This window comes from Neophocaena asiaeorientalis, unplaced genomic scaffold (assembly GCF_003031525.2).
Source record: "Neophocaena asiaeorientalis asiaeorientalis breed wild unplaced genomic scaffold, Neophocaena_asiaeorientalis_V1.1 scaffold1217, whole genome shotgun sequence".
In the NCBI taxonomy this organism is placed as follows: Eukaryota; Metazoa; Chordata; class Mammalia; order Artiodactyla; family Phocoenidae; genus Neophocaena; species Neophocaena asiaeorientalis.
The window spans coordinates 109,128-134,399 of record NW_020172265.1 but is presented as its reverse complement, the minus strand read 5'-3'; the positions used below and the strand labels follow the sequence as shown (position 1 = coordinate 134,399).

The 25,272-nt window shown below is 36.5% G+C and overlaps 1 protein-coding gene across 1 annotated transcript in view; it reads left to right on the top strand.

Annotated features, from left to right (window-relative positions):
* Nucleotides 1–25,272, top strand: part of WDR7 (WD repeat domain 7) — a gene marked incomplete at its 3' end in the record, with an annotated part of 264,187 nt that overhangs the window by 141,043 nt on the left and 97,872 nt on the right. The window contains exon 19 of the mRNA XM_024761840.1: nucleotides 11,388–11,501. Coding sequence (XP_024617608.1) covers nucleotides 11,388–11,501 — 114 coding nt within the window. The remainder of the gene's footprint in view (nucleotides 1–11,387; nucleotides 11,502–25,272) is intronic.

Here is a 25,272-nt window from a genome sequence, read left to right as displayed (position 1 = left end):
AGTTCATGAAATAGAAAAAAAGGTCAAATGTTGAAGGTAGTAAGTACTTCTAGAGAAAAACATAATTTAATAAAATAAGCCAAAATTAGTAATAATAAAAGCAATGGTAATAGTATTAATGATATTAATAAAGCTGTTTATTGAGCACTTGTTATATCCCAGGTGCTACACTAAGCTATACCACTTGTATCCATTATTGAATTTAATAGCTAATGTACCACTGTCTCATGTCTTGTTTTCATTGAGTTGCATTCGAGGATACAAGGCAGCTTGGCTGAGTTGCCAGAAGTTATTACTTTTCACTGGTTGCCTTTTTGGGACTGTCTGCAAGTATAGATCAAACTCTCTGCCTTCATAATTGACTTCACACAGCTTCTTCTGGCTCTATACAAACTAAATTTCTGGACTGCGCTGACGATGAGAAAGAGAAGTTATAGGGTTGCCCTTACTTGTCCTAAAATCTCAAGTCTTAAAGTTCTTGTTTACTGTCATTGCACGACCACCAACCCTGGCAGTCTTGTGGTTATATTTACCACCTGTTGACCTGTTGTCTCCATGTACCATGCTGGAGCCTTAAAGAATAAAACATATTCCCTTCCTGCTTCATATTTTCTGTTAGCACCCTGTTTCTCATTGCCTTTAGGGCTCTCACCTTAACTGACCTTTTAGCCTCATTTTTGCCTTTGCTACCCACTTCTGTAGCTACATCAGGATCCTTTAGCATATTGTCCTGTCTTCCTTGAATTTTTTTTCACTTTTTGTCATTCCATGGTAAATTCTCATATATACTTTAAGATGCAACTCAAATATTTCCTTTCCATGAGGTTCTTTTTGACATGTGCTCTCTTCCTCACCCCATCCCAAGCAGACTTAATTGATTTTTCTTCAGATGCTCACTGTATTTTCACTTAAAAAATCTATATTTTCCACAAAGCTCTACGTTTCTCTAAATTCCTTGAGTTTTCCCCTTTTCATTTTTATCCCCTTTACCTAGCACAACCATCATTCCAAAAAAAAGTCGAAGACTCTTCCCTCCTTGTCCTTCCCTATGTTCAATGCCCCGCCTCAAAAAAAAGTTGATTTTCTCCCCATTTATACCATCTTTATTTTTTAAAAAATCTAGATCATTGGTTTTCAAACATTTGAAACAAAGTGGTATCCTTTCTTCAAATAAAAAGCACAGCATACACTGCTTGCGCACGCACTCCCACAGATAAAAAGGTAAAGTTGGGGACTTTGAAGGGCTCCGTTTTCCTCCTGGCACTTCTAGGAACTTGTAAGGGCTCCAAGAAGTAAGGTTTGCTACTTTAGAAAGTAGAAAGTTTTGCACTGGCCTTGTTGCTATGTCTGTTTTTGAGTCCTTCCACATCATTCTTCATGTTGTTTCAGGAGAGATCTTTCTAAAACACAAATCAAATTATTTCTCATGCTTATATTTTGTTAATGAGTCCCCATGGCCTCACCTCACATGTGAGCTTCTTGGGAGGTAAGGGTGTCTCCTTCACTTTGTGTCACCTGGTATGGCTAGTTCCTGGCACGGGCTTGGTATGTAGTAGCCTGGGTGTTGAAGAGAATGAGGGAACTTGGCCCGGTTACTCATTTTCTTCATATTTGTGGCTTTGCATTACTCAGATGGGCAGTGCCAACCCCTTTCTTATTCAGATCCCTCCCATCTTTCAGGCCCAAATCTTCACTCCCTGTTTCAAAGCTGTCCTTAGCTTTAGCAGCTTTTATCAGTTTACCTTTCTTTGATTTCTAAAGCAAGTTACTGTGGTGATAAAGAACAACATGCTGATTTATTTAGTGCGCCTTTTTTGTTACCGCTTGGTGGTATAACCTCTGTCTGGGTAGTCCTAGCAACAACAACAAAAGCCATAAATGGTTTCAAAGGTACTTTCTTATCCAGGAGGATATACTTTACCCCGGTTTGAGATATATACGTTGGGTTTCTCAATCAGCCAGAGGTCATTATTTTAAGTTTATGCTTTAGTACAGTTGTGTGTCAAGACAGATTTGCCTTTGTTTCTCAACATGTTGTAGGTTGAACAATAAATCTTCGTTTTATTGTGTCTTCTGAAACCAAAATTGCTGTTGAGTCAGCTCATAGCCTGCAAATCAAACAGAAATCTTTGAAAAAGTACATGCAATGAATTAAAAGTATTAGGTGTGATTTTTACCTTGGATGTGTTTCAGGTTCTGGTTGGGAAAGAGGAATAATAAAGCTTTATCCCCTTACATTAATATTCTATTGCTATAGTATACTTCCTAATTATGTTTTCTGTTTCTTGTGTATTTTTCAGTAAGTGTGTTTCCTCTGTTGCTTTCAGAATTGTTTATAATTGCATTTCATGTGAGAGCAGTTTTCTTAAAACAAAACAAAAAAAAAAGAAAGTGCTAACTAGGAAAAATGTATTTCATCCCATTAAAAATAACTATCAAAACTTATGTTACCAAATGACTATTATATTTGTATTCAGGCTTGAAGACATTTTCTTTATTTTTAACTATATTTTTCATTTCTCTAATTGCTCTGTGGCCTTTATTAAACTACCTTGTTTTTGATAAATTGAAATGATCTCTATTTACATTTAGGGATAAATACCTTCACTATTTCTTATAGGAAGGCTTTTCTCTGAGACATCTATAATGTTATATTATATATTTTTGATGTTATGGGGGAAGGAAAAGTGGATACTGTGTCTTTAATGGAAAGCAAAAGGTTATCTTTCTCTGGCCTTTGTGTGTATGTGCTGATGTGGATGTAGGCAGCCAGACAGGCAATGTGTGCAGAGAGACTAGGGAACTGGCTGCGGATCGATAGACGTGGTGTGAAGTGAATTAATGCGAGGCAGACCGTCTGTCTGTCATAAGGATTGCGGGGAATGCGGAGCGGTGTGGTCAGTCAATGAGGAGATCTGCTTCCAATAAATTCAAGCCTGCTGCCTGAAAATAAATTCTAGATATGCACCCCCTCCCTTCCTTATTGTGAAATTTTACTTTATTCAAAGTAAATGTATGTATCAGATTCTTGCCTCATGTACTTTAATTGGACCACTGGAAAACCACAGTTGGGAAAAACTGATGAAATAAAAATACCTGCTATTCTTTTAGATCCATTTTTCAGTCTCAGTGGAAATCTATATTTTAATGGGAATCAGAAATATAATGTTTGTTAATATTTGTAAATATTCTGGTATACATTTTTCTTTCTGAGTCCTAGGAATATTGTTTAACACTTCCCTCTAATCTCCAATAAAATAATAATGAATTTAAATGGTTTTATATTGCAGTACTGGTTAAAGTGCTGTGTTTTAAATGTTATTCTATTAAAATTTAGGATTTAGTCTTTGATTGTTAAGTTAATCACATGACAGTGAAGTCTTCTGAGTTCACATTATTAATCATTACTCAGATATTATTAGCCAATAGGAAAAAAATGTTTATAAAGGTATTGGGTTGACCAGGAATTTCCTTGGGATTTTTCCATAACAACGGAAACCCAATAATTTACAAGCTTTTGAAAGATAAATCTTATAATAATGGACCTGATTTTACAGATGGGAAGAGGCAAGTGCAGTTTTATCTCATTGATTTTGAAAACTGTATTTCCATATTTACATTAAAAATGTTTTTCTAAGGTGATTAAAAATATTGCATACAAATGGGACAGTTGTCTATATACATCTCTCACAATGAATAGTGGTCTAAGTATTTAGAAATCTAGATGGCGTGAAGATCTCATCATACTCTTCCCTGTCCTCTGTTTCTTACTTCTGCTGCTGCCACAGCCAAGCCTCCTTCCTTTCTCTGCTGTGTCCAAACTTACTGATAACAGTTTTCTCCTCCATTCCATTTTTTCCTTGTTCTCCTTCTGATTCACAGTGTAGAACCCATTTATACCTATTGTCTTTATAATGTGTTTTCATTTTTTTTATTTTGTGAATCTGGATTTGGTTTTTTAAGTACCTCACATTTTCCCATGACTTCTTTGTATCTTTTTTTATTGTATCTCTTTGTTGCCCCTTTTTATTGTATGTCTTTCACCAAAGCACACTTACTATTATTTTATAGTATATTTAAATAGCATAATTTGTGTCATGGGATTGAAGGTATTGAGTTCTATTCACGATGTATTTATTGAATCTTTATGAGATGTTCTTTACTGCCAAGTATTTTGTGGATATTCAGAAAATGAATGTCTTAGATTTTATGGCATAGTTTGACAGATAAGATCACTTGCATCAAGTACATAAGAAAATAGCAAAGAACTGCCATATATTTAATTGACAGTGCTTATAATCTTGATTATCAATATGCAAGAAACTGAAGCCTCCATGTTGATGTCCTAATATTTCTCAGGAATATTTCATCATCTTACTGATAGTGGAGAGTGATGAGGTGACTTTTATGTTTCAAAAAGTTTAGTTTTTTAATACCAGGAAGAAAGTGATACATTTTTTTTCTGGTCATTGTGTTTCATTGCAAATAGCATTGTATTGTGGCATAACCTCAATTCTTTTTAGTGACAGTGATGTAGTACCTTCTATTGTATCTTTTTTTTTTAAGTTAGGTTTATTGAGTATAATTTATATGTAGTAAAATTCACTCTTTTTAGTGTACAGTTCTGTGAATTTTTAACAAATGTAGATAGTCATATTTCTACTCCCACGATTAAAGTATAGATGATTTTCGTTATTCTAAAATAGTTGCTTAGACCGTTTTGTAGTCAGCCTTCCTATCACACCCCGAGCCTCTGGCAATCACTGATTTGATTTGTATCCTATAGTTTTACCTTATGCAGAATGTCTGCTGTCTATTATGTCTGCCTATTATAAGATAGTAATGTAGCATGTAACTAAATACTGTGGAGGTTAGAAATATGGAGGTTATGGCTGGGAATTTAAAAAAATGTTTCTTTTTTTTTTGGCAGGTAATGATTACCATGCTTAGAAGGGTTAAATAATGGGTTTTGCTCATCTTTTACCATAACTTTATGGTCCAAAAGTTCAAAAGGAAATCTTCTATCATTTCCTTAAAACAAACTTATTAAAATTAGTTTCAAATGATCTATGCCATTTGTATTTGATTGTAGTAATTTGGCCTTTCCATTCTCAGTATCTCTTACCTTTATATCTTCCAACAAAGGTTGGAATCCTAGGTATTTTGTTATCATGACAATGCCCAGTTAGACTTCAAGTTAAGATATTTTAGCTGATCCTTAAAAATGGAAATATATAGAATTTTGAAGTAACCAAATCAATCTTTTTGTATTGATTTGTAAACAAAATAACCCAGAGAATTTGACTATAAGAACTAACAGAATGAGTTACAAATATGGTCAAAATCAAGAATATAGTTTAATTTTTTAAATTAAAAAGGGAACATTACTCCTTCCTGACACAAGAAAAACATTCAGGGTGAATTTGTTTTCTTATTGCATAAGTGTTCTATGTGGCCCTTGTCTCCCTGTTTTCTTCAGCTACACGGCAGAAATGATACCAGAAGAGTACACAGAAGCGGTATGGATTTCTTGGTTGATCTGGAATGGTAGAAAAGCAAACTTTTTTTTTTTTTTTGCGGAACGCGGGCTTCTCACTGTTGTGACCTCTCCAGTTGCGGAGCACAGGCTCCGCAGGCTCAGCGGCCATGGCTCACGGGCCCAGCCGCTCCGCGGCATGTGGGATCTTACCGGACCAGGGCACGAACCCGTGTCCCCTGCATGGGCAGGCGGACTCTCAACCACTGCACCACCAGGGAAGCCCCAAACTTTATAAAAACAGCTTCTTTGAGATATAATTCATATGCCATTAAATTCACACTTAAAACGGTACAATCCAGTGGCTTCTGGCATATTCTGAGTTGTGCAGCTATCACCAGCATCAATTTCAGAACATTTTCATTACACCAAAAAGAAACTATAGACTCATTAGTATAACTAGATGGAGTCACGCAACATGTGCTCTTTTGTGGCTGGTTTCTTTTACTTAGTGCTTCATTTCCTTGTATTGCTGATTAATATCCCATTGTATGACTTTATCACAATTATCTATTCATCAATAAATTGTGATATATTTATACATTTATTCATCAGTCTTTGGACATTCAGATTGTTTATACACTCTGGCTTTTATGGGTAATGCTGCTGTGAACATTCCTGTACAAGTCTTTGTGTGGACATATGTTTTCATCCCTGGCAGTGGAATTGCTGGGTCACAGGATAACTCTATGCTTCACCTTTTGAGGAACCACCAGACTGTTGACTGTAGAGTGCTGAGAGTGCTTTATATAGTCTAGGTACTAGTCCCTTGTTGGGTATGTGATTTGTGAATCTTTTCTCTTAAGTCTGTGGCTTGTCTTTTTAACCTTATAATAGGGTCATTTATAGAGCAAAAGTTCTTAATTTTAGTGAAATCCACTTTACCAGTTTTTCCTTTTATGGATTGTGCTTTTGGTGTCCAGTCTGGCCTCAGGTACCAAAGATTTTCTCCTACTATTTTTTTTTAAGTTTTATGTTCTACATTTAAGTCCATGATTCATTTTGAGTTGATTTTTAAATAAGGTGTGAGCCGTAGTTCAAAGTTCATATTTTTTGTGTGTGGATATCCAGTTGTAGCAGCCCATTTGTTGAAAAGGCTATCTTTCCTCCATTGATTTGCTTTTTGCACCTCTGTCAAATAACATTGGACATGTTTGTGTTTGTCTTTTTCTGGTTTTCTATTCTGTTCGCTTAACCTAAAACCAAATAGTTTTAATAATTTTAAATGATAAGTCTTGAATGGGGCTGGCTGATTTTTCCTACCTTATTTTTTTTTTCAAAAATTCTTGTAGCTATTCTAGTTCCTTTGTCTTTCTATATAATTTTAGAAATATTTGGCTGTATGTACAAAAAATCATGCTGGGATTTTGATAGGAATTACATTAAACCTGTATACAGAAAATTGATATCATTATTACTATGTAGAACCTTTCAACCTATGAACATGGTATGTCTCTCCATTTCATTTATTTATACCTTCGATGTTTTGTCAGTGTTTTGTAGGTTTCATCTACTTTTTTTTTTGTATTTACGTCTTTTCAGTCTTTTTTTACAGTATTTCAGTCTTTTTTGAACCAGCGTTACTAGTATTTTTCTTTTAAGTTTAGGTGTCCACGTATTCATTGTTAACATATAGAAATATAATTAAGAATTTTTTTCTTGTATTTTGCAGCCTTGCTATACTCACTTATTAGTTTGCTTATTTTTTGTAGATTCATTTAGATTTTCCACATAGACAGTTATTTTTTCATTGAGTAGGATTACCTCATCCATTCCAAACTGTATGTGTTTTCTTTTCTTGCTTTATTGCACTGGCTAGAAATTTCCAATGCTGTGGGGTTTTTTTGTTTTGTTTTGTTTTGTTTTTACATCTTTATTGGAGTATAATTGCTTTACAATGTTGTGTTAGTTTCTGCTATATAATGAAGTGCTATATGTATACATATATCCCCATATCCCCTCCCTCTTGCACCTCCCTTCCACCTTCCCTATCCCACCCCTCTAGGTGGTCACAGAGCATTGAGCTGATCTCCCTGTGCTATGCAGCTGCTTCCCACTAGCTATCTATTTTACATTTGGTAGTGTATGTATGTCAATGCCACTCTCTTACTTCATCCCAGCTTCCTCTTGCCCCTCCCTGTGTCCTCAAGTCCATTCTCTACGTCTGCGTCTTTTTTCCTGTCCTGCCCCTAGGTTCATCAGAACGATTTTTTTTTTTAGATTCCATATATATGTGTTAGCATATGGTATTTGTTTTTCTCTTTCTGACTGACTTCATTCTGTATGACAGACTCTAGGTCCATCCACCTCACTATAAATAACTCAATTTTGTTTCTTTTTATGGCTGAGTAATATTCCATTGTATATATGTTAAATAAGAGTGGCATTGTGGACATCTTTACTTCATTCTTGATAACAGAAGGAAAGCATTTAGCCTTTCACTGTTAAGTATAATGTTAGCTGCAGATTTTTAGTAGGTGCTTTTATTAACTTGAACAAGTTCCTCTCTCTCTTCTATTTGTATTTTTCTGAGGTTTTTTTTAAATCATGAATTGGTGTCAAATTTTATCAAGTTATTAACATGTTCATATGATTTTTTTTCTTCTTTAACCTCTTAATATTTTGGTTTACATTGATTGATTTTTTGAATTAATGTAAGGATCGTGTTACACTGATTCAGAAATCAATGTAATACTTATATTTTGTCAAGGATTTTTGAGACTATATTCATGAGAGATATTGATTTGTAGTTTTATTTTTTTTTGTTTGTACAGTTGGCCCTTGAACAACATGGGTTTGAACTGAGTGGGTTCATTTATATGTGGATTTTTTTCAGTAGTAAATACTACAGTACTACATGATCTGTGGTTGGTTGTATCCATGGATATGGAGGGCCAGCTATAAGTTACACCCAGATTTTTGACTACACAGAGGTTTGGTGCCCCTAACCCCTGCATTGTTCAAGGGTCAACTCTATTTTCTTTTTTTCTGCCAAGATATATAGGATTTTATAACCCTTACTTTGTTTTGGAAAGCATCGATCAAAGAACCAGTTTCAGCATAGATACTTCTTGGTCTTTCAACCTTGGTTACTTTGAGATATCCACGTTTGCTTCTTAAGCTCTGTTCCAAAATACTGAATGCCCTCAGTTGAACAGTTGTCTAGTATAGCCCAAGAACACCATGGAGGACTTCACAGTAATTATACTCAATATCATGTGATTCCATGACTTCTCATGCTTGTGCTGTGATATTCTGTCATGCCTCCTATCCTGCCCTGAGCAACTCAGTCCCTGGGAGGACTTACTGGTAAAAGGATATTGGGGTTGAAATCGGAAGATCTACACATCAATACTAGTTCTTGAATTTAGTAGCTGTGTTATGCCGAGCAAGTACTTGACCTCTCTGATTAAATGAGATAAATTTAAATGGATTTATAAACTTGTTACACATAAATACTAGCTTTATTTTCATGGAATCCATTAATTTTACAGGAAAGGAAAATACTAATAATAAAATGATTGTTGCCATCTAAACTGTTCCTTAATATCATTTCCCTGTTTCTCTGATCATTTTCAAAATTATCAACTGTTAAGCATGGAATGAGACTGAAAGATTTCAGAGATTTATAGTTCGGTTTAATGATCTGAAACAATGATCTTTGATTTTGTGCTTAAGCAGTAAGTCTGTAGAAATGTGGCATTTACCTTCTTATCTCTTCTTTGTGATTATTTTACTGATAACCATCTTTAATCAAATAATTAACATAATATTATTTTTCTAGTAATTCCCCTTTATTTTAAAATTTTATCTTGAAAACCTAACAACAAAAGTGATGCTGTAAAGGGATGGCCTTTGTCATTTTTTGTTATTGAGGACCATTCATTTAGCACTGTTCATTCTTTTGTTGGAGCAATACTGAATAAAGTGGTTGCACTAAAATGACGTTCTCCTCCCCAAATTTAAATTGTTAGGCCTTGGAACTACCTACTGGTAGGTCTACTTCTGGATCATTCATGGTGGTTAATGACTAAGATTCTTCCTCTTGGTGCCTTTCATAAACCTGAGGCAGCAAGGTTGAATTTCATATAGAAATTCAGTTAATGCGTCTTGGAAGAAAAGAAATCCTGGAATATTTGTAGCTTCTGGTTTTAAAAATATTGTGTTGGATTTTATATGTGCAGTTATCGAAGTACTTATTAAGAAGATTTGATTAAAATGTTCAACTCCTGAAGTAAGTTCCAGTGGGTGACATTTTTATATACCATGATTGAGCAATACCTCTTGGTAACCATGTGTAAAACATTGGACACCCCCACCTATCCATTGCCTAATTAGATGCAAATTGACAACAAAATATAGGCATTCTCCTCTTTTTGAAAGTTTGCTTTACAACCCTTCACTTTTATGAAAGATTGTCGTTAGTACCTGTTTTTGCTGATTGAAAGATAGCTAAAGAGGATTTTCGCTTTTATGAAAAAAGACAAAAGGCAATAATAGCACTCAGCGTTTGTTTAGCAGTGAGCTGTTATAGAGGCAGGCACACCAAGAGCGGCTTAGAGTGGCACCACCAAGCTCCTTCCCTGGGAACTAGCTCAGCATCTCAGCATCAAGCTGCCATTGGTTTGAATTGTGTCTGTGAGCATCTGTGCTTTGTCTTGAATTCTGTGCATTTGTTAGGAAGATGTGTCCTAAGGTGATTGCTTCTTTGCTTTATATCATTCTGGCTTACAAAAGGTTTCACAGCAGTGCTCTACTTTCAGATAGTGGAGGGGGGGAACCTATGTATCATCAAAGATGGGAAAATAGGTAAGTAAGGAAAAGACCTTTGTATGAACTTTCAAATTCTCAGGTGGTTTACAGAATGGAAGTTTTTGGTGCCCTGATCTAGTTCACCTGTCTGCTTTCAGTTAGGTTCTTTCAGTTCCATAATTATCTGACCTCATATCTAATTCCTTCAGAGACAGAGAGATATTATGCTCTTGGGGCAATGCATTTCAGGTCTTTTACACAAAATCAGAACACAAATCCCTCTTTTGTCATCATCCTTCTTCCCAACCCCCAAATTATAAGCAAACTAATATTAAAGAGAAGTAAACTTTTAAAATAGTCCTTCACTCTCTAGGTTTTTTTCTCCCTCTTTTTAGCATACTTATGTCTAAATTTGCTAAGGTAACTGTAGCAAAAACATTGAAAGGAATCAAGTAAAACTGTAATTTACTTCATCATTTTTCTGTTTCCAGATCTTAGTTAAAAGTCAGTATAGTTTGCATCCATGTACATATATATATATATATATATACACATATATATATAAAGCAATAGAACACACATGAATATTTTGTTCATTAATTTCTGTCTCTCCCTAATTTTGGTGAATATATTGTATTTTTTTTTAACATATTGCATTTGCATCCAGTAAGTCAATTAAAATGCTTTAAGAGTTTTGGTCCACCTTCCTTTTTTTTATATAAATTTATTTATTTTATTTATTTATTTTTGGCTGCGTTAGGTCTTCATTGCTGCGAGGGGGCTTTCTCTAGTTGCGGTGAGCAGGGGCTACTCTTCTCTGCGGTGCACGGGGCTTCTCATTGCTGTGGCTACTGTTGCGGAGCACGGGCTCTAGGCGCATGGGCTTCAGCAGTTGTGGCTCGCTGGCTCTAGAGCGTAGGCTCAGTAGTTGTGGCGCACGGGCTTTGTTGCTCCACAGCATGTGGGATCTTCCTGGACCAGGGCTCAAACCCATGTCCCCTGCATTGGCAGGAGGATTCTCAACCACTGTGCCACCAGGGAAGCCCCACCTTTCTTTTAGTTTTTAAAAACTAATCCTTGTGCTTCCCATTTGTTTTAGCTGGGGTCTCAGCAGAAGCCATGCAGACTATTACCACTGCTCCTGATGCCTCAGGGCCAGAAGCCAAAGTCCAAGAGGAAGAGCACGACCTTGTGGATGATGACATCACCACTGGTAACCATGATATCTTTAACGTCCAGTATTGGAAAATGCTTTTAGGTCGTTTACAGTGGGGTTAAATATGTTGATGGAAAGGATGGAAACTTGCACTGATGGAGTGTTTAGTTTTTGATACCCTTTAGTGCCCTTTTTGATATTGAAGTAGAAAGAAGCAGACTGTTTATTTGGTCCAGGTTTGCTCATTGTTGCTATAACAGTGAACCTGCTAGATGTGCATTTGATTTTCTGAGAACCTTCTAATTCAGAGGCTAGGATCATTACTAAAGCCTTGGAACATGTAGAGGAATACACTTATTGTGTTATGAAAAGTTTTGCAATTATAGTAGGGTAAACTGAATATATCAAAGTTGTAATAGCAATTTATGCAACACAGGCTACATGAGGAAACTTACAGATACTCTTTGTACCTGTACTATAGAAATGAATGCTGCTTTTTCAAATTACTTACATTGTTTGGGTATTCAACATTCTTATCTGTATTATTTATCACCTGATCAGGCATAATGTAAAATTTATGAAAGCCGTACACTGCATATGTTCAGCCTATCTTTTTATAGGCTTAAAGCAGTTTCAATTACTGGATCTCCAAATGCATTCAGCTCAATTTCTTTCAATGAACGGAGGATAAAAACAACCTAGTATAAATATTTTTATTGGTATTAAGAATGATAAACTCTTATTTTTGGTGCGTATGGTTAAAATGTAAAATCTGACCATATAAATCTACAACTATTGTGAAGCAAGAAGCATTAACTTAATAGTAATCAATAATTTGAAAAGAAGCATGCCCAGTAAATATCAGTAAAATTTTTAACAATAATTAAAGGGAGGAAAAAAAACCAAAAAACAAAGGGAAGTTGTATTTTTTTTCCTCTCCCTTTTTCCTTTTAAAGCTCTGTTGTGTAGCAGGTTCTTTACTGTTATCACCTGACTGCCCTTAAATTTCTTTCACTGGGAAGAAGTTGAGGGAGCTTTATGATCTCCCTTGAAAATTTACAAAGCCTATCTTTAAAAACCTATAGACTTGTGCCACTGCTGCAAATAAGTAGTTGACTACATTGAGGTTGAGAGCATCCGGTTTTCTGCAATAATGAGATGATGGTGGTTGCTCTTACTTTTTAATGTATCAAGTCATTGATTAAAAAAAAATCATCCACCTTAAATATAAATTATTTTGCAAACTTCCAACTTTGCTGAAAGTCATTTATACTTCACAATTATGGAACTTGTTTCAGCAGCTACTAGAGGAAATTATTTCATTTAAAGATTTTTAAAAACTATTTCTTTATTCAGTTTTCACTGCTTTTTTAAAAATAATGCTATAGCTATGTTTTGTTATTCCCTCTAAATTTTAAAGGTTTTCTTGTCTATAAAAAGTCGTGGTTTAGGGCTTCCCTGGTGGTGCAGTGGTTGAGAGTCCGCCTGCCAATGCAGGGGACACGGGTTCGTGCCCTGGTGCGGGAAGATCCTATGTGCTGCGGAGCGGCTGGGCCCGTGAGCCACGGCTGCTGAGCCTGCGCGTCCGGAGCCTGTGCTCCGCAATGGGAGAGGCCACAACAGTGAGAGGCCCGTGTACTGCAAAAAAAGTCGTGGTTTAAATAATAGAAAGAAGTTGCCTTTGCAGTAGTAGAATAGCTCAATTTGCATTCCAGAATAAAAGCTGAAGTTTTGAGCTCTCTAGTAAGTATTATTAAATCAGTACATTGAAATTTTGAATTATGCTGTGCCGAAGTCACGAGACAGCATTATAGCACATGACTGTGTGCTTATTTTGTTAAAAAAATCAAGAAAAAATGAAAAATCTAGTTTGGAGAGTCAGTTAATGCTACGTAAACTGGGCGTCCGGAGCCTGTGCTCCGCAATGGGAGAGGCCGCAACAGTGAGAGGCCCGTGTACTGCAAAAAAAAAATAATAATAAATGAATAAATGCTACATAAACTAAATTTTAATCTGTAAGAGTTCAGTTAAATGTATGTGATGTATGGCTTTTATCAGTTGATTTACTCATTTCATGCCATGGGGACTAGAAGCAAGAATGCTCAATAGCCAAAGAATTTAAATGACGCCAAAGGCTCCCTTAACATGTTGTCAGAGCAGCGAGCATGCTGCCGCCCGTAGATCGTTCAGGCTACCTTTAGATTGTGTGGCTTGATTAAGATGTGGTATAGATTTCTGTGAGGGTTTAGAAGAAAACCATATTTCTTTTTATTGACTAGAATCCTATATAAATTGCATTATGAAAAATATGGTAGGTGCATTGAGAGAAACCTGTTTCAAGCAAAATAATCTTATTTTGGGATAACCAGCATTGTAGAGGACAAGAGGTACTACAAAAGGGAAAACTGGCCAATTTAGCCATTCACTTTGAAAAATCTGATTTTTCCCCTGGCTGTTTAAAAGGAATTCCTGTAATAATATCACCTCAAAACAAATAGAAATCGGGCTTCCCTGGTGGCGCAGTGGTTGAGAGTCTGCCTGCCGATGCAGGGGACACGGGTTTGTGCCCTGATCCGGGAGGATCCCACATGCCGTGGAGCAGCTGGGCCCGTGAGCCATGGCCGCTGAGCCTGTGCGTCCAGAGCCTGTGCTCCGCAACGGGAGAGGCCACAACAGTGAGAGGCCCGCGTACCACAAAAAAAAACAACAAAATAACCAAATAGAAATTATATCATGACAGATATTTGCTTGAATTCTTATTTGAATGCTGTAGCTAGGCTAATATACATAGTTGTATTAATTTTATTTTTGTAGTAATCTGGGGCTGAATTCTTCAATTAACTGAATTCAACAGCTGACCAAGATAGCAATTAAAATATGAAGTATAATTTAGTGCTTTTGTATAGGCAGAATTTCATATTTGAAATTTTTCTTTTGAATAAGAGCAAATGAGGTATGAATATTGTCTTAACGGCACTTGGATCTGAGCTTGGCAGTCTTTGTGTTTGCTGTATAAAAGTAAAGAAGCATGGATAAAGCTGTGTAAGTGTTGGCGATGATCAATTGGAACTAATTAAATTTATTTGAAATGAAGAGTCTTAACTGGAAGAGGACAGCTGGAAAAACTGGGAAGAAAAATTGAGTCTTGATTGAGACAATTTAAACCTTCACCCTGTCATTTAAAAAATATGCTGCGGCTTCTTTCTAAATCTCTCTTTTGAAAGCTAGTATCTATTGATCGGCTCTACAAAGTAATGCCAGTGTGCCTTGGTCAACACACACCCTCGGTTGTGCTTAGCATTTCAGCCTAAGGTTTATCAGACTCTTTCCTTTAACCAAATATCTTAAATTACATATCAACGCCTTATTAGCCACTTTCACAGATTAATACTTTTTTATGTAGGAAAAATATTAAAACCTATTCCTAATTTTTAAAAATATTGTATAGTATGCATGGGAAATATACTCCCTCCTCCAAGGGAATTGTTTCAGGTTTTGCAATACTCTGTATATTTAAAATCTATTTTAACAACAATAGTAGTGTTTTCTTGAAAGTAAAAAGAATGGCATTAAGATTGTTTCTAGATTATTTATCATTTTAGAGTCACAAGAATATTATTTTATACCTGTGCATTTGCTTTTGTATGTGTACTTTTATTTTTGGTATTGCAGTTTAAATGTTTATGTAGATATATAGTCAGTATTTGTAAATAACATGTTATTTTCATTACAATATGAAGAGGCGATAATTATGTTAATGGAGTAAATCTCACTAAAAACTGATAGACATAGAAAAAATTTTAGATAAATCATTGTCTGTTTTTTTAAGGTAGACCTTTTAGGTGAGTTTGTTAATTATCTTTATGCAGTTTTCATTGAGGTAAAGGATGGCATTCTGTGTGAGGATGAAGCTATACATCCCCTAAATGTGGCATTTTAAAACATCTTCCCTTAATATCAGGTTAAAAAGAATTTGGGAAGGCTTTCACTCACAAACCTGTATGGACCCCTTTAAGAAAGTCACTGTATTCTCCTGTGGGTCATACTATAGTGTCCTACCCCTTGTTCAATATGGCAAGGACACAAACTGACCATATAACAGTGATAGTCAGGAGCCACTGACATTGTCAATAAGAGACAACTTGATACTAGATCAGCAGCACAGTGGACAGATTCAACTGCTCACAACAAATGCAACGATGATACATGTATTTGGATGGGTGTGTTGACTCGATATTTGTTGTATTTTTTGTAGCATTTAAATTTAATTTATAAAAAAAGATGAGAAATGCTATGGAAAAAGAAAAAATAGAGAAAGGTAAGAGAACTTGAAAGCAGTATCAATTGTTAACTTACTTTGTACCAACCACTTTATTCTTGACACTAACAACGTTTCTTTGAAGTGTGTTCTAGTATATTTGTCCAGATACAGAGATGAGGAAACAAGCTCAGGGGAGGTCATGTTCATGGGACTGAAAATGAGTCCTGCCTGACTCCAGAGCTGATGTGTAGGCTTGAGCACCACCCTGCACTGCCTCATAGTCTCCAACTCATTGAAGTGTGGCATCTTTTCACTTTCTTTTGAAATGGGAGATGATGTCACCATCCACCTTTATTGCTTACAATAGTGAGCATAAGCCTGATATTTGCCGGCTATATTTTTGTCTAGAAGGCAAACTTGTGATTCTAAATTTAGAGCAAGAGACTATCTCCCTTAAGGGGGAAAATCAGCACGTATTTGTTCTTTAAATGTTCTTTTAAAATTTGTTCTTTAAATTATTTAGGACTGCTATCATGTTAAGACCGTAAATACAGTTACTGTTCATTACTAAACAGTTATTACATACAGGTAAAATGAAATTTGTATTGTTCTGTCTAGCTTTTTGAAGTCACCAGTATAAAACCGACACCTTAACATAGATTCACACAGCAGAGTCAACATTTCTAGTATATTAAGTTAGAGCTGAAAAGCACGTCTTGTCTGAGACTAAATATTGATTGATTAATTTTACCATTTACTGAGGCTCTGTTCATAAAATGTTTATACATTTGTTTTGACTGAAAGATAGGAATTCATCCTGTTAAAGATAAGCTCTAAGGAACAAAATTTAGGGCATTATATATTCAGAAATCAGAAGCACTTTCTTAGCAGAGAGACAGAGACCTTATAATTCGTAAACTAGAATAAGACTTTCTGCATTGCACCATTTCCCTTTCTCATTCTTTAATTTATAACGGACAGTCTAAAAACAGTACAGATCTATGTGAATTTTAAATCGTTTGTTTTAAACTGTTACCACTACTCCTGTGATTGACTTCAGAATGTTAGCTACTACACAGTATGAGTTTACTGTTATTAAGATTTGGGGTAATTATAAACGACTAGTGCTGTGGTTTACTTACCATGCAGTGTTTTTAAGAAAAATAAGTGTGAATTTCATAGTTTCCTGAAATAAGTCTTCAAGTAATTTACCTTTGTATACATTTTTTTTAATCTGGGAGAAGAAAATTTAAATTAAAATATTTTTTGCTGTTTAGTGTTTAATACTCAGTTTTAGTTATACATTGATAGGATGTTAAGTAGAATATTTCTAAATATGGTATTTGAGAGTTGACAGGAATATTAAAATACAGCCCAAAGTATGGCTTTTTGTCATTCATTTTCTCTTTTCATATTTTCCACTCTGGGTGATTGACTTTCCCTTTCTTTGGTTTTAACTACCACATCCATGTTAAAGACTATCAAATCTGTATCTCCAGCCTAGCCTTGTGTTCTGAGTGTCAGATTAATATGTCCTCCTGCCCAAATGCCCCATAGATACCTAAATACCAAGTCCAAAGTGAGCTCATATTTATTTCTAAAACTCATCTCCTTTTATATTTATATCTCATAAAAGGCATCACTGAGGGTACCATCAACTGCCTAACACCCCAAACCAGAAACCAAGGGATAATCCTGGCTTTCGTACTTTCCAACAGGGTCCACTGGTAGTTGGTACCAGTTCCTGTAAACTGTACCTCTTAAATATCTCCCAATGATTTTCCCCTTCTCCATTTCCACAGAGAATACCTACGTCCAGACTTTAATTTTTTCTACTTTGGATTATTATTATATTCTCCGGTAAACATCTTCCTGTCTCCATTCCCTCCCCTTCCAGTTCATGTCTTTCATTACTCTGAGAGTTTCAAAAGCCACTTCATCACCTTTCACCCTCATTAACTGCTGCTTAATGGTTTCCCATTAATTATAGCACAAAACCCAAACACCTTAGGAGGTATCTAGGGCTCTTCAAATACCTGACCCCTGGCTCTAGCTTCAACGGCTGCTGTAGCAATACTGAACTTAGTTTCTCCAGAGTACCCTGCTGTTTCATGACCCTTACTTTGCCTGTGCCCCTCCATCTGGCTGCTATGCTCTCAATTCTCTCACATGTGAGGTGAAGTTCTGAGAGTGCTCTTCAAAGTTCTCTTCAAAGATGGTGAGTGTCACCATCTTCCCGAAGCCCTCCTGGACCCCCTTATGTAAGATCTCTCAGTCCGTTGTATGCATTTCTGCTGTTGCACTCTGTAACACTGTTAAGTGACCGTTTACTTATCCTCTGTGGGTCACATGTGTGCATATGACTTTTACCTCTGTATATTTCTAGCACTAAAACAGTGCCCTGGTCCATAGCATCCTCTCAGTAAATGTTTATTGAATGAGTGATTGAATTAGTGAAGCCATATGATCACTCATTTCAAAGAGCATTCCTGGGCTTCCCTGGTGGTGCAGTGGTTGAGAGTCCGCCTGCCGATGCAGGGGACGTGGGTTCGTGCCCCGGTCTGGGAAGATCCCACATGCCACGGAGTGGCTGGGCCCGTGAGGCATGGCTGCTGAGCCTGTACGTCTGGAGCCTGTGCTCCGCAATGGGAGAGACCACAACAGTGAGAGGCCCGCGGACCGCAAAAAAAAAAAAAAAGCATTCCTTATATACTATATATTTATTTATTTATATATATTTACTATACTTATGCAATATATATATGTATCTCCCTAACCTCCCCACTTTTCCTTAGTGGGTATTCAATGGCGCAAAAAGTGTTTGTAACAGGTCAGTGAAGGAATATAGGCTTATTTCTGGATAAACTGTCTCTTGACTTCGTGAAGATGAGATTTGGAGAAGATTTAGGAGCATAAGCAGAGAAACAGACTCTTAGGATTCTCAGAGAGTTCCCTTTTTGTGCCTACACTGACCAGACAATGGCAATGTGCTTATAAACAGTGGTCTGAGTTGTCTCTTGAGGCACACGTTTCCCTCTGGGTGTGTCTCTCCCGTTGCCCTGGGAGCTGTGCCACCTCATTTCTAGGCTCAGCTCTGTCAGTGAAAACAGAAATCTCTTGTGTTTTTTCTGGAACTAGAGGTACCAGAGTACCTATTATCCAAGAGATCCCTCTGGGGCTTGGGACACCACCGCTGGAGAAGCAAGGTGGCTAGTATGGGAGTAGGGGAGAGATGGGGAAGTGGGGAGATGCTCACAGGAGGGAGAGAAATACGGAGTTTTTCGAGGAGGCCTGACATTTAACCACACACCACTGAAGAATGAGAGTGTGGAATCCTGTTCTGTGATGGTGCACGTAGTGTTTCTGTGCCATTCCCCCAGGTGTCTGCAGTCAGTCATTTAGCACTACGAAAACTTGCTTTTTATTGTCCATTGAAAATTGCAAGTTAAGGTGCCCAGATTTATTGTGTTTAAGCTTATGTTTAAAAGCTTGGCCTGGGGCTACTGGCCTGCAGAAAAGCACAAAAGGAAAAGAGGCAAGAACAAGGACAAAAACATGGCTAATAAATACCATTAGAATCTTCAGTTTCACTTTAAAACTATTTTTAGACTCTTATAGATGGAAAAATCTGCTTAATATCAATGTATTTTGACCAAGAAGGTCTTGGTCATTTAATTCATTTAAATGAATTAAATATCATAAAGAATCGGAAGTGCTATAACATATATTACTTCAGATAGCTGTTATATTGGCACCAAATCTTTTATAATGATATTTTCTAATAATAGCACTTTTATTTTTTTTAATGTGTGTGTATTGACTGCATATAATACTTAGGCAAGGGGTTGGTCAGGTAAACAGTAATTGATACCATCTTAGAAAACTGTTCTAAAATAACACATTTAAAAATCAGGAACTTAATAGCTATCACAACAGCTCATTAGCATTTACTAAGTACCTAATAAGTATCAGGCTAGGCTCTTTTTAATCCTCACAGCTCACTGTAATTGTCCTCATTATTGCTCCTGTTTTACAAGAGAGGGAAATGAGGCATAGAGTAACTTTCCACATAAAGGCCACAGATAGGAAATGGCAGAGTCAGGATTTGAATCCAGGCCATCTGCCTCTAGAGCTTGTGCTCTTAAATGGAAGTAATTATCAAAACCAGATCATTTAAAAAATCATATAAGAACAAAAAGAAACAAATATATTCATTATGGCATGTTGTTTTCTCTTTGTGTAATATAGAGAGTTCTATTTTAATTTTTAATATAGTTTAATTTTTAACATAGTACAAGGAAATATTCAAAATGTGTAGAAAAGACATGCTGTTTTCTTAAAAAATAAACATGGATAATTAGTACAGGAAGATAATTTTACATATTTTCTAGATAAAATTAGGATTATTTTATGTTTGTATAAAACCACATACATAGTTACACTAACATGTACACAATATTAGATCATAAAGGCTTAAGGTTTGGTTTTTGGATTTAATAGTGTTCCCATGTCCCCTGCATCGGCAGGCGGACTCTCAACCACTGCGCCACCAGGGAAGCCCCAAGTGTATATATTTTTTGATAAACTTAGACTCAATAGGAACAAAGAAGAAATATTTAGTTGGATAAGAATGTTGTAGCTGTTAAAAAATAAAAGCCCTCCATGGGAGTGAATAACCTTCAGGATGAACTTAAAATTTGGCCTTTTGTGAGCTGTGTAATAATACCTCACGGATAAGAATGAATTTCATTAGATGGTGGCACACTATTATATATCTGTATATTACGTGAATTGCCCTTATAATTGATATCAAACCCGTATGACCAAAAGTTGTAATTCACAAAAGTAATGACAGCAACGTCTCATAATTCACAGACTTTATGTCATACTTGTGAATGATTACTTTTACGTGCAAGCCATGTTAAAGGGGAAAAACAGGATTTAAAACGGATGTGGAATTTTGAAGAGTCCTTCTTCCTGATACTTTCTAGTCACTTTTAGTATGCAAAGAGATAAAGTGACTACTATCCTTGAATTTTCCCATGATTTCTTGGATTAAAATTAATTGTCATGCATAAAGGCCTTTATTCTTAATTCGAAATTTTAAATCATAAGTGGAAGTTAGTATTTACTATTTGAGGTGAAGACAGTCATAAATCTGAATGTATTTTCTCCACATGATGTAATACACTAGAAAGAGGAGCCTTCCCTCACAGGTAGGATAAAATCAAGTGAGAATATTTACTCTTTTTTTTGGGGGGGTGGGGGTGGGATTATGGTATATCCTAAATAAAAATGCATGAATTAAATGAAGTAAACCTAATTTAAAAGGATTCAGAGAAACTGAATTAGCTACTCTCTCTTTGCCCTTTTTGTATATACATATTTTTTTCAGTGTCGTTGGCATCCCCTGAAAGAAGTGTGAGGAACATCCAATTTGATTCAACAAAACATTAATATGCACCTTGTATTTTTCTATCAGCACATTCTGGGGAGGATATAACAGAGCAAGCATCCTAGTTGAGAAGCTGAAGGTGAAATTTTACAGAGAGGCTATATATTCACACGTAGCTCTACACACACACACACGTATGACATACATGTACCGAGGACAGACTTTAGGTCGGAGAATTCAGAGCACTGGGGATTAGGTAAGGGTAGGAATTGCATTTGAGGTAAGCCTGCATTTGTGACAGAGGTGGAGAGACACGGGAAGAAAAACTTTTGAGCTAAAGCTGTTCGTTTAGAACTTGGTTTGAAATGAAGGCTCTGTGGAGGGCTGAGAAGAGTGGCCAGGCAGTACCGTCCAGGATGGAGGGTCTACTGTCAGGTCAGGTGTGTTCATGTGGAATGTGGCAGATTCTACATCCTGTGCTATGTGTTACTTTAAAGCAGGGCTTATTATTAAAGGGATTTATGATGTTGATGGTGTGTATCGGCTTCATGCCCAATGTGCTTAATTCTACTCCCATGGTTTTCCTTTTCATTCAACAGTTAGTTTTGATCACCTTCTAGGTATTGAGTACTTACTAGTTGTTGAGTGTAGGGTGGAGTTTATGCTTCAGAGGGCAACTGATGACTGGTTGTGTTTATTGTTTTGTTGGGAAATTTTTACCTGAAGAACTGTTTTCATGAAGGTATAATAAAGTCCTGTGACTGTGAGGCAAAACTTACATTTCATATGTATGTCTAAGAGTGAATCCATAGATTTCATGGAAACAGAAAAACAAAGTGAAATCAGCTGAATGAAAAACTGGTCTGCAGTAGTAAATATGTAATTAGAATATTTTTAGAATAAATATAGTTACAGCATAGGCCCTGATAGCTCATTCTCTGTGTTCACATTTCAGCTTCCCTGCTTACTCACTGTGTGGCCTTGTACAAGTTACATGACCATGCCAAGCCTCAATTTCCTCACCTGAAATCTGAGGGTAGTGAGATTGTTAGAGGATTAAATGAGATGATGCATGTAATCTTCTTAGCATAACAATTGGCACATAATAAGTGCTCGAGAAATATTATATGCCCCCTCCCTTCCTTCTCCCCCCATTACCACCATCATCCTTAAGTGATTTGCTTTAATAAATAGAATAAATGGTTTGTAACTAACATAACTCATTTCTAAATTAGTTCTTCCTGATGACTTGATGATGTTTTTTTCTAGGTAGTTTGATCATCACTCCCAGGGATATAAAATTACTAGATAAATTTACGCTTTATAGATAAAGAAATAAGCTGCATCCAAATTTGCGTGCATATTTTTAGAAATCCCTAAAAGCTGGCTCATGAAATATAGATGAATTATTATATTTTCTTAAACACTTTTATATGGCTTCTTTTACCACATTTGTTGTCTGAGTTGAATCTGACTGAGAAGAGTGAATCATTTATAAAATAGAAATAATGACAGCTGTAGAAGATACTTAAGGTAGCTAAGGGAGAGTTCATTTGCATATTCAAACCCATGTTTGACCAGTGGTGATCAGTGAGAGATGGGAGAGAGACAGTGATGCTGAAAAGCTTTCTGAGGAATCTGATGCAGCCATGGAGCTGAGAGTCACTGCTAGACTTAGGAAAGCATATTTAAAAGATGATAAAACTAACACAACATTGTAAATCAACTATACTCCAATAAAAATTTTTAAAAAGGTGATAAAACGTAAAGGATAAAAGGAAATCTTCACATACTGTCATTAATAGTCTTGCCAAGAAAGAAAAAGGAGAAACATTTAATGCAGCTGTCATACTCGCAGAGGATGCTTACGCTTTAGCTGAGACTTTTAAAAGGTATGTCCTAGATATTTGGCAAGCTCACGTTTTACTTCCCAGCCTGGCTTGATTTCTCCTCCCTAGGCTGTTTCCCTATATTCCAGATTTGTACAACTGGGTGAGATTTTGGAGGTAAATTATTGAAAGATATAGAAAACCAAGTTAAGAACAGCAACAAAAGATAATTATTAACTGCACGGAAGAAAAAAAAGGTAGTACTGAAAAAGTTATCATGATCGACCAGCCACATGGTTAAGCTGTGAGTAGCATGCCCAGCTTCATGAAAATGTAAGCATTGATGATGATATCATAGTTTTAATAAGAATTATGATATGATAAATTGGGAGGCAGAGGAAGAAGGCAGAAGACAGATTGTGTGTGAATGTGGTGTGTGCGTGAGTGAATCTATGTGCGTGTGAGAGTGAATATGGGGGTGTGTGTGAATGAATGAGACACATGTAAGTAATATGTGAAGGAGAACCTAGTTTTCATTGACTGTAATGGGGAATCATAAGCCTAAAGATAAGATAAGCCTAAAACTGAAAAATTAGAAGTAGCAACACGGGCTTTTCTAGAAGAGCCCAAAGTGGTGGTTTTGGCAGAGTGGAAAATGGGGATGGGATTGAGGGGCTGTTGCTTTTTTATACTAACTTGTGGAACTGTTTGACTCTTTAAACAGGTAGAGTTTCATGAAATAAAGACTACATTTAAAAGTAAAAATAAAAAGTTTAAAAACTAGGACAAGGGAGCACATAACCAAAGGTAATAGTGAAAAGTGACATGAAATAATGTCATCAAGTCTAAGCCAGAATGAGCTGGAAACAACCAGTGTGTGTTTCTGCCCACCCCCCTTTCCATCCTTTTTTCCCAGCTGTGTTCCAAAGAAGGGGAAGACGAGAGGGAGAGAGAGAGGGAGAGAGAGAGAGAGAGAGAGACAGAGAGAGAGACAGAGACAGAGACACTGTGGTGTGAGCTAGTATAAGATGGAAAGAGAGCGGGGAGAGACATTCATAAAGCTCAACTGATGTAAGGAGAAGAGTCAAGGGCACGTAGATTTTTTTAAGTCAGTTCCTTTTCGTGATCTAATGAACAGCGTCCAAGGGTCATGAGAACTTGCTGCAGTGAAGACAGGATGGTTGGTTGATTTTGAAAATGAAAATGTGAAGAATGAAAATAAAAATCTACAAACAAAAAGTCTTTATTTTTTAAAATGAGGGTAAATTGGATCTAAGAAACTCTGAATTGGTTAGTGTACTGTTCAACTATACCAAAAATTTTCAGTGGATTTAAAAATATGATTTAGGAGCACTTAGAAGAAGATGTGAGAACCAGTACAAGGTGTCCTGAGCCTTCCCACACACCTGACTTTTCTCACAGTGTTTCAGTTGTGTTGATTTTGTTACTATCCATCACCTAAAATAATTTGTCTGCTTTGGTGTAAGATGTATACTGTTCATTGTAAAATGACTTTTATACTCTTCTGTGGGCTTTCACGGCATGTAGTGGACAATGGAATGGGCTCTTCTGTTCATGGAAGCTACTTCTCATGATGAATTTGGATTTTTTAGAATTTGGCTTGATATCACTTGGTACTGTCATTACTTACACAAGTATCATTGCTAATGCCTTACTCATTATTCTCTCATGACGAATTTACCAAATGACTTAGGGATTAGGGAAGAGAACTTCTGAAAAATAGGAAACAGTCTATAAAGCAAATCTCAGCAGTGCAGCCCAAGATTCAGCAGGATAGCAAATAAACACATCAGTAGTAGCAGTCAGTGCTCCCATGCTACCTCTAAATCATCTCTGGATACAGCCCCTTGCACCTGTTATACTTGTGATACTAAGGTATGTGTCTGACTCACTCATATATATTTATGTGGAAATTGCTGCCCATTGTAGCAAACAGACAATCTTTTAGAGGACCTGGCTTGATGTCCCAGTGTACTTTTTACTGTTTAATGTGCAGAAAGTGGCATTTACTCTTGGTAGCACAGTGGTGTATCTGGCAGATGTCTGCCCCTGCAGAAGCATGGTCCTCAGTGTAGCCAGCCAGGCCTGGGAGAGTCCCTGTGAGGGATTTATGACATACTAGTTGAACATCTTTGCACTTGAAGGAATTAGCCAGGTAGAAAGGGGATAGGGAAAGGCTTTCCAAGCTGGAGTCAAGGTTTGCGAGGCTGAGAGGCAGAAGTGGTGCAGCATTTTGGGGGAAGTGTAAGTGGTTCACTGTGTATGTGTATGGGATGGGGCGGGACCAGGACTGACAAGAGATGATGCTGCAGGGGAGGCCGA